At 40.3% G+C, this 15,157-nt stretch overlaps 2 protein-coding genes across 2 annotated transcripts in view; one reads left to right on the top strand and one right to left on the bottom strand.

Moving 5' to 3' along the window:
- The window catches only part of SENP7 (SUMO1/sentrin specific peptidase 7), a 60,298-nt gene extending 49,794 nt beyond the window's left edge, over positions 1–10,504 (bottom strand). The window contains exons 1-4 of the mRNA XM_015423143.1: positions 10,405–10,504; positions 5,424–5,467; positions 3,437–3,544; positions 1,517–1,614 (exon numbers count right to left, since the gene is read on the bottom strand). Coding sequence (XP_015278629.1) covers positions 1,517–1,614; positions 3,437–3,544; positions 5,424–5,467; positions 10,405–10,504 — 350 coding nt within the window. The remainder of the gene's footprint in view (positions 1–1,516; positions 1,615–3,436; positions 3,545–5,423; positions 5,468–10,404) is intronic.
- A 2,026-nt stretch (positions 10,505–12,530) lies between these two features.
- Positions 12,531–14,207, top strand: LOC107120443 (putative protein FAM172B). Its single transcript, XM_015423141.1, has 2 exons — positions 12,531–12,536; positions 13,105–14,207. Exons 1-2 carry the CDS (start codon positions 12,531–12,533, stop codon positions 14,128–14,130), a joined length of 1,032 nt encoding a protein of 343 aa, XP_015278627.1. The 3' UTR covers positions 14,131–14,207.
- Positions 14,208–15,157: the final 950 nt, after the last annotated feature.

Here is a 15,157-nt window from a genome sequence, read left to right as displayed (position 1 = left end):
AAGAGCTCTCCAGCTGTCACCTGGAGATTGGCAACAGCTTGTTTGGAGGGTGGGGTCTATGGCATTGTATCTATCTGAGGTCCCCCTCTTCCTCCTCCTCAGACCCCACCCTCAGCAGGCTTCATCCCTAAAATATCCTGGAAGTTTCCAACCTGAAGTTGGCAACCCTATGTCCTTTCCAGGCAACCATTAGCCTACCTTTATCTGCCTGTATGTCTTCAGGTTTCCATCCCCACCCCCCGCCTCTGCCTAGGGAAAGGACAGTCTTTCCCTGCAGTGGGAACCAAAGCAGCTGACATCATTCTCCTCTCCCCTGTATGATCCGCACAACAACCCTGTGAGGTATGTTAAGGTTGAAAGTGTGTGAATGATCCATAATCCCCCAGGCAGCTTTTAAAACATGAACCTGGGACCTGCACACCATCCTCTGAAGCGCTCTCAGGTACATATCTGTGGCAGAAATGGGGTGACTGCTGGCACCTTTTCCTATCATTTTTTGCCTTGTGGTATTCTGCTTGTGGTGTGATCTATCTCTTTTGTGGTGCGGCATGGTTGTGTTATCAGGTTTGTTTCTTTTGAAGGGGAAGTGATGTGTTGTGGGTGAAAACATATTTTACCTCAGAATACACCAGGTCGCATATGCAACTGACAGTTACAACTGTCACGTGAGGGGGGGGGGTTGAGGTGTGGAATGGAGTGAAGTCCAATCAGTTTCCATATGCAAATGACCTTGAAATGCTGGCCCAATCAGAGAAGAGTGGCCTAGGCTGCAGTCGGTGGGAGAGAACTCAGGCAACACAGCCAGTTGATAGAGACACCTTGTGATTGACACATCACGGAGCCAAATGATTTTGGATTGCATAGAATATTGCCAGACAAAAATGCAATTATGTATAAAGAGAGATTAGGTTATCACAGCAGCTATGTTTTCTGAGGCTAATCTCATTCCCATATATGTATTTTAGAGATCATCATCCACAACTACCTCATGTTCTATCAGAATCCATGGTCCAAATAGTAACAGCAAGACCACACAGAGAGGCAATTGCTAATCTGCAATCTTTAAATTCCCATCCCCCAGAAATCCATCAAAGCATAAACTCAATAATGCTGAGGAAGTATTAGCAAGATTTTCTTCTTCAGATCAATTTTCAACAGGCAGGGTTCATCATGTATGTTTTATCAGCTAGCAGATTCACCAATTAAATTTGCATGAATACACATAGCCGTAAAGCAATTGTTTTGAAGGGGGAAAATATGTCCTTTGTTTTTAAATAATGCACATATAGATTCCTGCAAATATCACCTTAAAAGTGGTAATCCTATATGTGAAAGAGAAAAGAGGGAATTCCTCCCCTGACTGCCATATGCCATTTCTATAAGCCCTTGTGCTAAAAATAATTCTAAACATTGGAAATCTGCTGCTTGATTACATTTGACCATTTTTAAATTACTGTGTTACACAAATTATAGCACAAAAATATCTGATCTTGAGTTCAAAGCTTCCCTTGCTTACCTAAATGCTGCTCCTTCATCATTTATATGACGTTTCTCAAAGTGTCCTTTTCTCTTCCCGTTTGTATGATACAAATTATTTCTAGTTTCCAACTTCCACTAAAATGGATCATAGGGAGAAGAATTGAATTAAAATAGTTAAAGATGTGAAAAGATGGCAGAATAAATTAATGAAAAAGGAGGTATGCCTTGAAACTGTGAAAAAATTACAGGCACTAAGAGGACAGCAGTACAAGGAACTCACCATTCAGTTTACCCAAATGATAACACACATGGTATAAACAAATCTAAACATCATCCAGGCTGTTAACAAACAAGCAACTCTTCATTATCAAGGAAAAATAAATTTAACTATTTCTGCAGGACAACTTGACTGGGAATTTTTGTCTTATGAGTATATATAATATGCTTGTTTTCAGTCTCCAAATGATCTTCTCCCTCTATGAAGATAAGTAACATTATCCAAATGCATCTATTACATCTTCATTTAAGACTTAATATATTGTGGCAACAGAGGAAATAGAATCCTCTGTATTAAAATAAACCTGGCAGATTGCCCCATGAGTAGAGACACAAAGGCCTGGAGGGGAAACTGTATTATACACACTCCCTGCCGCCAGACATTGTTTTGCAATTTTGTTCCAATTGAAAACCTGGGAAATTACGGGCAGAGAACATTGAAAACAAACCATCCTATGAAATATTTTCTACTTTGGAATGAATAAATTAAATTTCAAAGAAAACATTTCACTTACTCGGAATGTATTGCATGAAAAAGTACGAGGAATTTTTTCAATGGAAAAATTGGAAGCTCAGATAAAAACTAAGATTTTTTTGTCTTTTTCAATTAGTTAAAGGCTTTATAAGACAAGGTTTTACTCATTCAAAATATATAGCCTCATTTTTATGTAAGACCATCTACAGCATTAGGTAACAGTATTTCCAAGGTACACTGTAGACACACGCACAAATTATTTTCAAGGATATCTTTATTGTTTAAATGTGAATAATCTGAGCAGCAATTAATATGCTATATATAATGTGCTGCTAGTTCTACCTCTTGTAACTACATTAAACTTTTCTGTTCACATAACAGACTTATTTTCCTTATTACAAAATTTGTTTTCTAACATAAGAAGAGCCCTGCTGGATCAATGAGTTGTCCCTCTAGTCCAGCATCTTGTCTCACACAGTGGCCAATCAGCTACTCTGGATGGCCAACAACAGGATACAGAGGGCAAGGCCTTTTTCTGATTTTGCCTTCTGGCACTAGTATTCAGAAGTTTACTGCCTCTGAATGTGGAGGTTCCCTTTAGTCACCATGGCCAGTAGCCACTAATGGACCTATCCTCCATGAATTTGTCTAATCTCCTTTTAACCCCATTCATGCTTGTGAACATGACTGAATGGCTAACAACAACATGCTTGCGGACATCACCACATCCTTCTCATATCAGCTTCTGTCCCGTCCCCCCTTTATTTTTCTTAGGGAAAAAAGAAAGGCCCAGCTCACACTGCCTGCCATGAAAGCGCGGTGCGTGATCTGGGTTATTTCACTGCTCCCTCTCAGCCTAACTAGCTTCACAGAGTTGTTGCTGTGAGGACAAAATGGAGGTAGAGACAACAATGTTTTAAGCCACACTGCAGGCCCAGTGGGAGAAAAGGATAATAAATAAACCAACATACATAAAAGAAAGGCCAAAAGAAAAGACCAAATGGCTAACTTTCACAATATTTGTTCATAACAGGCAAATGTCAGTTTCACAAGATGCCATTTAAAAATGCAATATAGTACAATGAACATTCTTTACTGTTTAAAGATATTTTTCCCATTACATAAAAGAAAAACTGTTTACTGTTTTAAAAAGAAATAAAATCTAGTATCAGCATATACACCAGACAGCAAGTAGCTTCTCTTTACCTCTTTTAAAGGATAGTCAAACTGGTGGGCATCAGTGAGTCTGGACAACGGAGACTGAATATGGACTTCATCTGATTGTGTACTGGCTTTCTTCTTTGGTATTTTAAACTGAAATAAGACATTACATTCACTTTTGTTACACATATACAGAGAAAGGAAAACGATATCTCCAAACACTGAAATATAGATTTTTTAAAACTTAAGATGTTGGAACCTACTGATGGCATTATTATGTTCATAATAAAGGACTGTAAACAATATATCAGCAATGATATATGAAACCAATCTTTAATATTTGTAGATTTTAAAACTAATAACCGTATAGCCTTCATCAATATCTTTCCTGGGGCATCTCACACACCTGAGAATAAAGACCAAGACTGCATTTTTATACGGGAAGCCAAAATGTACCTCACACAACAGCAGCAAGTAGAGTGGGAGCAGTCAGGAATAGCATCCACATTCCCCATTCCCTCCATCAAGACAGCAACTGCAAACACTTCCCTGCAGCCCGGATCCCAGTCCCTTCCCTTTCACTTCCACTGCTGAGACTTTAAAGGATGTGGGGAATGGTGCACAGGACCAAGGTGCCCCATGCTATTTTGAGGCTGAGTTCTTCAGGAAGACATTCCACCTGCAGCTCCCCCTTTGAACCAGATCAAAAGTTTTTTAGCCTGGTTTAATGGGGAAAGCCCAGGAAGCTCATAAGTCATGCTTAGAACAAGCACAGTATTATGTGAACATTCCTGTTTAATTTGTGGACTTCTTGTGTTCCATGTGTGGGGGGGATACCCATGTGGAAGCAGCGCAAGTGCTAAAAAAGGTTGTTTTCTGTGTTCCCTCACAGTGCCACAAAATGGTTACATTTTGTACACATTTCATCCCTACATCTGCAGGTTGTCCAGGGGAAAGAAACACAAGTTTCCTTCTACTGTTACCAAATCCTGGTGGTTGCTGCCCCCAAGGCTGTTTTTCACAAACTCATAACACACTTGTAACCAAAACGAAAGAGCTCCTACTCCATCACTATTGACTGAGCACAAGGAGTAACAACCAAAGAAGGAAATAAGAAATAGGAACAACTGTGATCAAAGTGAAAGGCAATAAGGCAGAAGTAAAACTCAACATTAAAGGTTTCAAAGAAAGGAGAAGGGCAGTGAACAAAGCATAACAACAGCCAGGATGATTCATTATAAGAGCAACATCAACAGAAATAAAAGAATAAATTTTGGAAATGAGAAAAGCCATGATTTAGGGATAAGACAGGAAAGAGAACAAAGAGAAGAATAAAAATGACACTGAGATTACAAACTTAATTTTTTAAAAAAGAAAACCTCTGAAGAATGGATGGCACATTGACCAACACTGAAAACCAGAGAGAATGGAAATTTCAACAAATTATTTTATTGTTCATGTTATTTTATAATATATTTGGGTTATCCTAGCAAAAATAGCAAAAAGCCAGTTACAGCACACGAGGAAAGAGAAGAAGCAGAGAGATAATTCTGAAGGTATCGTTAGTGCTACTTAGAATCTTGTTGCTATAGAACCGTATTCAGACCATGTACTTTTTCTTAGAATGTTTTGTGTGTGAGTATAACACAACTACTTAGTATTTTGTATAGTGCTCTCAACAATCAAAGCATTTTGAAAACAGTATTCTTAAACATATTCTTAGAAGCAGGTATGTTTGTTCACATTATTTATTTATTTAGCTATTTATACTCTACTTTTCTCCCCTGTGTGGCCTCAAAGCAGCATATAACATTTCCTCCACCTCCATTTTCTCCTCACAACAGCTGAGAGAATGAATGGCTGAGCCCAAGCTCATCCAGCTAGCTTCTATGGTAGAGTGGGGTTTCAAACCTAGATCTCTCACATCCCAGTTTAATAGTGTGTTCTGCCCCAAGGGTTACACAACCACTGCAGAAATTTATGACCTGAACCCCTCCCCCCAAATAATGGATACAAACCAAGGAAAACTTACTTTAAGCTGACTTGCATTTTTTCCATACCCTTCCACAGCTGTTGCTGAAAGACACAAGACAGAAAATAGCAGCATTTTGCATCATGCTATAATTAGCATTTTCAAAAGCAGGTAATTAAGTTTCACAGTATCCTTAGACGATAATAAGCATTTCTCAGATGCTAAAGATATTCCTATTCCTTGTGAACAGGAAACCTTCTCTGACCATTGCTTCCTAAATCTACACATTGCTCTAAGATAACTGCTCTTGTTCATAAGGTTGCCAATAAATACGGAAGGCATGCTAACTAGGCTCCCATTACTTTTTGCTATTTCAAGGACACTGTCTGATCATATAAGCAGGTCTATATAATTCTTTGTTTGGAAAGTTCTAAACTAAATAGAGATGCAGATTAGAATACCAACCAATTTAACTTTATAGGAGAGCAGAGATTAGAATAACAGCAAACTTTTTCTTTCCTTTTTTTCTTTCTTTGGTAGTATCTGGCAAAGAAAGAAAGAAAGAAAGAAAAAGTCCCACATATCTGTAATTCGCATATTATTTTTCTGTCATGGATACAGACTGACAGGTTGTATACAGGTAGAGTGCAGATAATGCCATCAAATCTTCTAACTATAGTTAGGATCCCAAGGATACCTCATAGGCTTTTCACCTTCCTCCTTTTTTCTATTCAGGCTTGTCTGTTCCTTCTCTCCTTTCTTGCTTAAATTTCCTGAGTTATGGTTAGGATTAATCTTAATTATCACCAAAGTCTGCATTTTGGGTTAACACCAGTTTTGGATCTATTAAGTTTTTATAATCTAGGCAGTTAGTTCAGTTTACACTTACTAGTTTCAATGGACATATAATAAAATGACTCTGTACAGGATTGTACTTCAGCTGCTCTCGATGCAGAGATTTATACAACTTCAGTAACTGGTTTGTGTGTTGGAGATGGCTCTTATGTGGTACCATTCTTTTTATTGGACCATCACTGCTGATGCATGTGGAATGAAGGGGACTAATGTTTTCTCATATGAAGGAGGGACTTCCAGATTCTGGAGTTGGACGTTACCAATATTTCATTACTACCCATCTTGGAGTAGCTGTTCTAAATGGATAAAATTTAAAAGGATGAAATCCACACAAGATGCCGGTATGTAATCTCAATGCTTTGGGAAAAGTGGATCTTCCTGTGGTAGATGGGGTAGTAAAACCCCTGATCCCCCCCCCCAATTTTTGTTATCACTGCTAAGCTATGTAAAAAATGTTCCTACATTGAGTTTTTACAAGACATATGCTGCCCTTGTCTGTAACATTACATTGTGAGTTCCAACAATTAATAACCTAATGCTTGTTCTCTGTGAATGAATCTATCAGTCTAGTACAGGTTAGGAACTCCTTTTGTAGCAACTCTTCTGGCTGCCAATTAGCTTTTGGCCTTAATTCAAGGTCTTATATCTAAAGCCATTCATGAGTTAGAATCCACATACCTCAGAGACTGTCCATATCACTGCTACAATTTATACTCTAAAGGGTAGGCCAGCACATGTGGTGAACACATTTTACTACAACTCTATATATTTCATTTTTTTTCTTAAGTACGTAGGTTAATCCAAAGCACGATTAATATTAACTGAAAACTGTTTTTATTCCTCATCCTAAACTTTAAAAGACTAAGACATTTATTTTTATTTATAGCACATTTATTTTTATGTAAGCTTTTCTGAGGAGTTGCGGTGGCTCAAGTGGTTAAGATGCTGAACTGCAGGCTGTGGAAGGTCAGTAGTTCAGCAGTTCAGCAGTTCGAGACCCGAGTGTGCCGCATGACGGAGTGAGCTCCCGTCTCTAGTTCCAGCTCCTGCCAACCTAGTAGTTCGAAAGCAAGAAATTGCAAGTAGATAAATAGGTACCACTTCGGTGGGAAGGTAACAGCGTTCGGTGCACCTTGGTGTTTAGTCATGCCGGCCACATGACCACAGAAACGTCTTCGGACAGCGCTGGCTCTTCGGCTTTGAAACGGAGATGAGCACCACAACCCTAGAGTCGGACTCGACTGGATTTCGAGCAAGGGAACCTTTACCTTACCTTTTAAGCTTTTCTGAGCCAGAGTCCACTTTGGGCTACAACCTTATAAAAGTACCTGATGGAGAAGGTCCACCCCTCAGAAAAGCCTGTTAACAGTACAATCCTATACAGCACTATGCCCTTTGAAACCCACTGATGTCAATGTTTACTTAGACTTACAGAAACCTTTTGATAAAGTTCCACATCAAAGTCTCCTAACTTAGCAGTCATGAGACAAGTCCTCTTGTGGATTAAAAACTGTTTGATTACCAGGAAACAGAGAGTGAGTATAAATGTGCGATTTTCACAGTGGAAGGTGGTAAGCAGTGGGGTACTGTGGGGCTTGGTATTAGGTCTGGTGGTTTTTGTAACTTGCGCATTAATGATTTGGAGCTGAGAGTAAGCAGTGAAGTGGCTAAGTTTGCAGATACTAAGTTGTGAACACCAGAGGACTGTGAGGCGCTCCAGAGGAATTTGTCAAGGCTGGGAGAGTGGGTGGCAATGTGGCAAATGAAGTTCAACGTAGGCAAGTGCAAAGTAATGCACACTGGAGCCAAAAATCTTAACTATAAATATACGTTGATGGGGTCCGAACTGGCAGTAATTGACCAGGAAAGAGAGAGTTTTGGTAGAGAACTCACTGAAGATGTTAACTCAGTGTGAGATTGCAATAAAAAAGGCAAATGCTATGCTGAGGATTATTTGGAAGGGGACTGAAAACAAATCAGACAGTATCATAATCCCCCTATATAAATCAATGGTGCGACCTCATTTGGAGTACTGTGTACAGTTCTGGTCACCATACCTCAAAAAAGATATTATAGCATTGGAAAAGGTACAAAAAAGGGCAACTAAAATGATGGATGCAACACCTTCCCTGTGAAGAAAGGTTAATAAGGTTAGGGCTCTTTAGCTTGGAGAAACAACAACTGAGGGGTGACATGATAGAGGTTTACAAAAATTACGCATATGATAGAGAAGGTAGACAGCTTCAAGAGAGAATTGGATAAACATAGAGCAGAGATCCATGTGTATCCAGATAGGCTTACCAAAAGAATGAGAAAGCTGATCTTGCATGCTGGGAGGGACACCCCCTCCCACTCAAAAAACATCCTACAGGAACAGAATACTATATGCTCTCTTATATTCAACAAACATGTGGAGTCTTTGGGCTGACAACTGTGCTCTCCAAAAAAAGACGTCTGCCTTCTCCTTGAACATTCTGATTGTTTCCAGTACCTAAATTCGACTGATTACCTCCCCCTACACACAAGAATTTGTTATCAGTGTTAAGCTATGTAAAGAATGTTTCTATAATGAGTTTTAGCTGTCCCTGTATAAGGGGTTCCACTATGAAATCCATCAATTAATAACCTAATGCCTATTCTCTGTGAATGAATTTATCACTCTAATATATCTTCATCCTCCCTTCTCTTCAAGGTGCTAAGAGTGGCAGACTTGTTTCCCTTCATCGTTTTATTTATTTTCATGACACCCTGTGGGGTAGGTTAGGTCGAGAACGTGAGTAGCCCAAGATCACTGCACAGGTGCTATCTGAACCTGAATCTGACAATCTAATAGCCTGTGATCTGAAGCTATGTCACAAAATACATATGCATAAACAATACTGTTTAATATAGGTTAGTAAGCATTTTGAGCTAATAAACAACTTTATCACAGTTATAATTAGGATAGTAAAGCATAGATTTTTCTGCACCTTCTAAATGCACACTTCTTTTTGAAAATACAGATATGAAGAAAATACAGATATGGAGAAGACTCTTGAGAGTCCCTTGGACTGCAAGGAGATCAAATTAGTCAATCCTAAAGGAAATCAACCCTGACTGTTCCCTGGAAGGCTGGATACTGAAGCTGAAGCTCAAAGAAGAAGGGGACAGCAAAGGATGAGATGGTTAGACAGTGTTATCGATGAAATGAACATGAAGTTGAGCAAACTCCGGAGGACAGGAAGGCCAGGCGTGATGTGGTCCATGGGGTCACGAAGAGTCGGACTTCTGTGCAACTGAACAACAACAAATTCTTTCTAACAACTGTAAGAAGTAGGGTACAGCAGCTTTTGGGAGGGGGATGTTGTTTTAATGAAGAATACAAATGTGGCACAGATCAATAATCAACTGGAGAAGGGAATAACAGAAGCTGTGTGTAATCACAAAATATAGCTTCTTAGGATCCACTCAAAGGTTTCAAACTTTCTTTTATTGGGACCTCTAACACATTAAGCATTTGTCACCCTGCAGAAATTAAACAGTTTTTCCTAGGATGAAGCCGGTCATAATGTATGCTCCACTTGCTAGATTCCAGTCTATCAGACAAATCTTAAGGTGACAGAAATTCTGACAGAAAAATACATCAATGAATACCCTGAACCTGAAGAAACAAGGCAAACTAAATGTGATGAAGTGAGTACTGACTCACTAAAGCTTATACTGCAATGAATCCTATTTGTGTCAAGAGTACCCCTGGACTGCTTTCCCCCCCTATCACTGTGATGTTTCTTGTAGGACACAAAAATAACAAATGAGCACAGGAGCTGATTAGCCCGGATTAAAACACAAAATCGAAGAGCCTTTAACACCGTACAGTGCGAGGCAGCACTAAAAAAAGACTTCAGAAAATAAAACCATATATCGTCTGTTTCTCCCGTTGATCTGACAGTAATGCCGCAATCGACTCCTAGCAGGGCTTACTTCCGAGTAAACAAGCTCGGACTGCTTATCTCGTCTCGCTCGCGAACACCTGTCAACGAAGGGACAGACGAGCCTCCCGCGCGACGACCAGTTGTATCGAAGCCTTTTTTCTTTGCTCGCCCTCCTACAATGAGCCAACAACCCCGCGGAGGGAGGGAGGGAGGGCCTTTCTACGGCAGACGGCAACGAGGCCACGACGCCTCCCGCCCCCCTTCGTCTCTCTCACCTGGCCAGAAAAGTCCACGCAAATCCTCCCCCGCCGCTCGCCTTTGTTGCGCCCTCCGAGTGCAGCGGCCGGCCTCTCCCTGAGCAGGGACACCCGCCATTTCCGAAACAGGCGCCGCCCCTCTGGAGGAGACCGGAAGAGCCGCGGTAAGCGGTTTTGTTGCCGAAGGCCACTTTCCCCTCGCCTTCCCCTTTCTAGGTTCTCTCCGGGCCCAGCTGTCGAGCACCGTTGGGGCTCTGCCTCTGCCTCACTTTCTGCGCGTCAAAGTGGGTTTTCTCGGGCCTCTACGACGAAACAGTTCTCGGCATCTCGGACGCTGGCTTGCTGCGTTAGTCTCCAGATTCCTTCAACTACACGCCCCTTTCGCCGCTATTTACTTCCGTTATTCTCACACCGCCCCCTCGGCGTAGCATGCAAAATTGTCTTCCCCCCCTAAAACGGAGCCAAAGGCTGCTTCTATACGCCGTAGGCGGTGGACTTGGCATTAGCGAGTTCTTTCTGAGTTGGTGGGGCTTTCTTCAGTGTGTCATGCCTGGGGCATTCGAATCGCCATGGCAGATTTATTTTATTATTATTTGTCCCAGCCCTTGTGGACTCGAACCCAGTGAAGCAAATTGCGAGTTAAAACGCTAATAAATGAGAAGGCTGTGACTTAGGTTTACCTGTATCAGCAGCTGTAGCTCAAAGAGGTGATCCATATCTCACAACTATCTGAAATAGGAAGTCCTTAAAAGTTGTTATTAGACGAAAAGTAAGTTTGACAGTAAGCTAAAAACCAATGTCTAGCTTCGCACTGAAACCCTTTAAATGCAATTTCGACAGAACCGCAGCTGGCATCATAATCTACTTGCAATTTCTTGCTTTCGAACTGCTAGGTTGGCAGGAGCTGGAACTAGAGACAGGAGCTCACCCTGTCTTGCGGCACCCGGGTCTTGAACCACTGAACTACTGACCTTCCACAGCCTGCAGTTCAGCGTCTTAACCACTTGAGCCACCGCAGCTCCATAGCTGGCATCATACAGAACTCATTTTTGTCATGCTCAAGGACCCGTGCCTGCTGGATTACTGCATCTGATGATTTTTTAATTTTACTTCATTTATCATTTTCTTTTCCTATTGAGACTCCGGGCAGGTTACAACATTAAAAAAAAAAAAAATATTAAAATTATACATTTATTATAGAATAATGACAGAACAGTGTTTTGAGAGGTAACCTTTTGGCCCCAAGTGCAAGGGGAAATGCAGCATCTGCTTCTGAGGATTGGGGTGCCAGAAAATGAGCATTGTCCTTGATGAGACACACTTAGGAGGTAGTTTCAGAAGATAGCCATTTGGTCTGCAGTAGAACAGCTAGATTCCAGTCCAGTAGCACCTTTGAGACTAGCAAGATTTGGGGGGTATAAGGTTTTGAGAATCAAAGCTTCCTTCATTGGATATGCAATATCCAACAAAGGGAGCTTTCTTTCAAAACCTTATACCCCCCAAATCTTGCTAGTCTCAAAGGTGCATCAGTGGCTATTGGCCACAAATTATAGATGGAACACTATGTCTGGGCCAGTGATGCTCTGTATTCTTGGTGCTTGGGGGGGGCAACAGTAAGGGGGCTTCTGGAGTTCTGGCCCTGCTGGTGGACCTGATGGCCCTTGGGTTTTGGTCACTGTGTGACACAGTGTGTTGGACTAGATGGGCTATTGACCTGATCTAATATGGCTTTTCTTATGTTCGTACTAAAAAAAAAACCACTAGTAGATATAATATGGGAGTCTTTTAAGAGTTCTGCCAACATGGTGGTTATGCCACGTGGTGGTATTCAAACATAAAGAAACCAGAATTGTGGTATTTAGTAAACAAGCTTAAGAAGCACTGATTTGTGGCAAATGGCTTACATTTTTCTCAGTATATGCAAATAGTACATATTTTACATCTGATTTTAAAGAAATAATTGAACAATGGTCTATTTATAAATTGCTTCAGACTCTTGGAATTGGAACTATAATTACACATTTATTAGAAGAGACAAAGGGAGACATTGATCTGTAGCCCATCATAATGCTTGCATCTGTTTAGACGGACCTCTGAAGAATAACAGAAGTGCCTAGAAGCCTTTGCGATTACTTTCAGGAAGCATGAATGTAAGTATATATTTACATATATTTTATAATTTTATACATAGCAGGTTATGTTGTTCTCCTCTATTTTATCCTCGTGCCAATGCTGTGAGGTAGGTTAGACTGAGAACGTGTGATTGGCCCCAGATTATCTAGCCAGCTTCCATGGCAGAGTGGGATTCTGAATCTGGGTCTTCCAGGTCCTAGTACAACACTCTAAGCACTACTGTAAATCAATAACTATAAATGTTAACTAAACACTAACCCTTTCTGGAGGGTCTGTTTAAGATCACAGTGTATATCACATTGTTTTCAATTAGAAGTATGCCCAGTTTGCACACTGAAATCAGTGAGGTGTAAACATGTCTAATTTAATTAGATCTTGTAAGCTGTCATGCCCTGATGAGGGGGTGATGTGGAGGATGCTGAGAATTGTTATTTCTCTTACTAAAACTAAGATTTGAGTCAATATCTAATGAAAAATCAGGTCTTGACAGTCAACCATATTCTTGATGTTGAAAGAACTTGAAAATATTTCCCTGAAAAAGTATGCCTTTATGACATAGCCTCTCTCCATCTATTTTATTTGTAGTGGTTGAAAATGATTGAGGATCTGAGCTTCAGAAAACTAATATATGGTTCCAAGTGCCCAGAAAAACTGAACTATGACTTTAATAAAAATGGTGAACTTAGGCATGTAGATACCAATGAACCTTTTATTTTTAATTATAGCAATTCACGTAACAATAATCATGAACGTTATGAAGTTCTTGGACACTTAATTACCCAGTATGTTTATGAAATTTTGGAACAGGTTTGCAAATTGCAAAAAATTTACATCCCAATAGATGCTCTAGACAGTGAGCCTAAGAGTTTCATTTTCATGAGTGAGAATGTATTAAGGAACTGCACGACTCTAGTTGTTCTTCTTCAAGATCGAGGAGTCTTTCGTGCTGGTCAGTGGGATCAAAAGGCCACAATTCATGAAGGGCTCCAACATGGTACTCAGATACCATTCATTACAATGGCACTACAGTGCAGTTGGGAAGTGATTGTGCTAAATCCCAATGACAATTTCCTTGCTCTGAAGACAGATGAAAAATCTTCTTGTGTTTTAACGTCATCACATGTAATTTCCAAAAGACACAACAGTAGCCCTGAAGAGCATATGACGTATGTTTGGGACCACTTCATTTCAAAGAGTACAGCTGGGAAGGTGGCTTTCATTGCTCATGGCTATGGAGGATTGGTTTTCATTAACTTGCTCATGCAGAGAACTGCTGAGGTTATGAACAAGGTATATGCTGTTGCTCTTGTTGACTCTACTCACCACACAATGCACCAGACACAAGGTAATTGCCAAGTGCAGGAATGGATCCAGAGGCATTGCCGTAAATGGATATCAAATAATAAACTTCTAGATAAAGCAGTAGGCCACTCCATGAAAACAGATTGTCCTACAGTCTCTACAGGAACTGAAAAGCGTGGTTTTGCTCCTTCCTCTAGTCTACAGTCCATTTTCAAATATCTTAAGAATGAACTGAAAATCAGCACTAAAGCACACGTTATTCGTTCTCCTATTGCAACAAGGAGTAGAAGAGTTATGAAAAAAACTTAAACTCACATATTGCTCATACTCCTGTCATTAGTAAAAGTGGCATATTGCCTTATAGCTGCTGCAGCTCACCTGTGTAACATTACACACAAAATGTTATTTAGACATGAAGAAGAGTTAATAATCATGAAAATATTCTGTAAAGTCTTATTCTGAATTATAGTTACATTTTATTTAATGGAAACTTGTGTCTTTTGGAATGTAGCAGCTGTTCCTTAGTTTTACAGTATCATAAAATAAACAGAGTTTATGGCAGAGTTTTCTTTGAAAAATATTGGTGTGAACCTGTTTTAGAAACCCCCTAGATTGCATCCTACCAGATGTCTGTTGCCACAACAGGAGGCAGGGGCAATCTCAACCAACTGCCCTTCTCATTACAGCCCTGCCTCATGTGACCTTTATCCATGTAGCTCCCACAGTCCTTGTTACAGCCTTTGAAGGGGGAGGCAGAATGACCTTCCCTGAGCTAGTGAAAAACTAACCCACTTACTGTGCCATCCTAAGTAGAACTGTACCCTTTTAAGCCTAGTGGCTGTGTAACTCTGCTTTGTATGGCACTGTTAATAGATGTAGATGAAGGGATAGTTTAGTACATAGGATCCAGTGTGATGCCAGAGTTTCACACTATGATCTGGAAAATCTAGGTTTTAATCCTGAATTTGCTATGGCAGCATGCTGGGTGACCTTAGGCCAGTCACACACTCAGCCCAACCTACCTCACAGGGTTGTGATGAAGATTAAATGGAGGAGAGCAGTACAATGTACACTGCTTTGGGTTCCCACTTAGGGAGAAGGGTGGGGCACAAATGATGCAAATAATAAGTGCAAAATACCTAGTCTGAAGTTAGGTTTAGCCTTACTCAGGTTTCCCTATTGCAGCACTGCACTTAAAAACACCTGAATTAAAGATATGCAGAACTGAACAACAATCCAAACACTATTGAGTCTGTAAGAAGCCAACCTAAGTCCATAAACAATAAGCTTCTATCACCATTCTTTAGCAGAGAACCTACTATCCATTTTAATATAA

This window comes from Gekko japonicus, unplaced genomic scaffold (genome assembly GCF_001447785.1).
Source record: "Gekko japonicus isolate JY-2015 unplaced genomic scaffold, Gekko_japonicus_V1.1 scaffold540, whole genome shotgun sequence".
NCBI lineage: Eukaryota > Metazoa > Chordata > Lepidosauria > Squamata > Gekkonidae > Gekko > Gekko japonicus.
The sequence above is the reverse complement of the archived record's forward strand: the minus strand, read 5'-3'. Positions and strand labels throughout refer to the sequence as shown.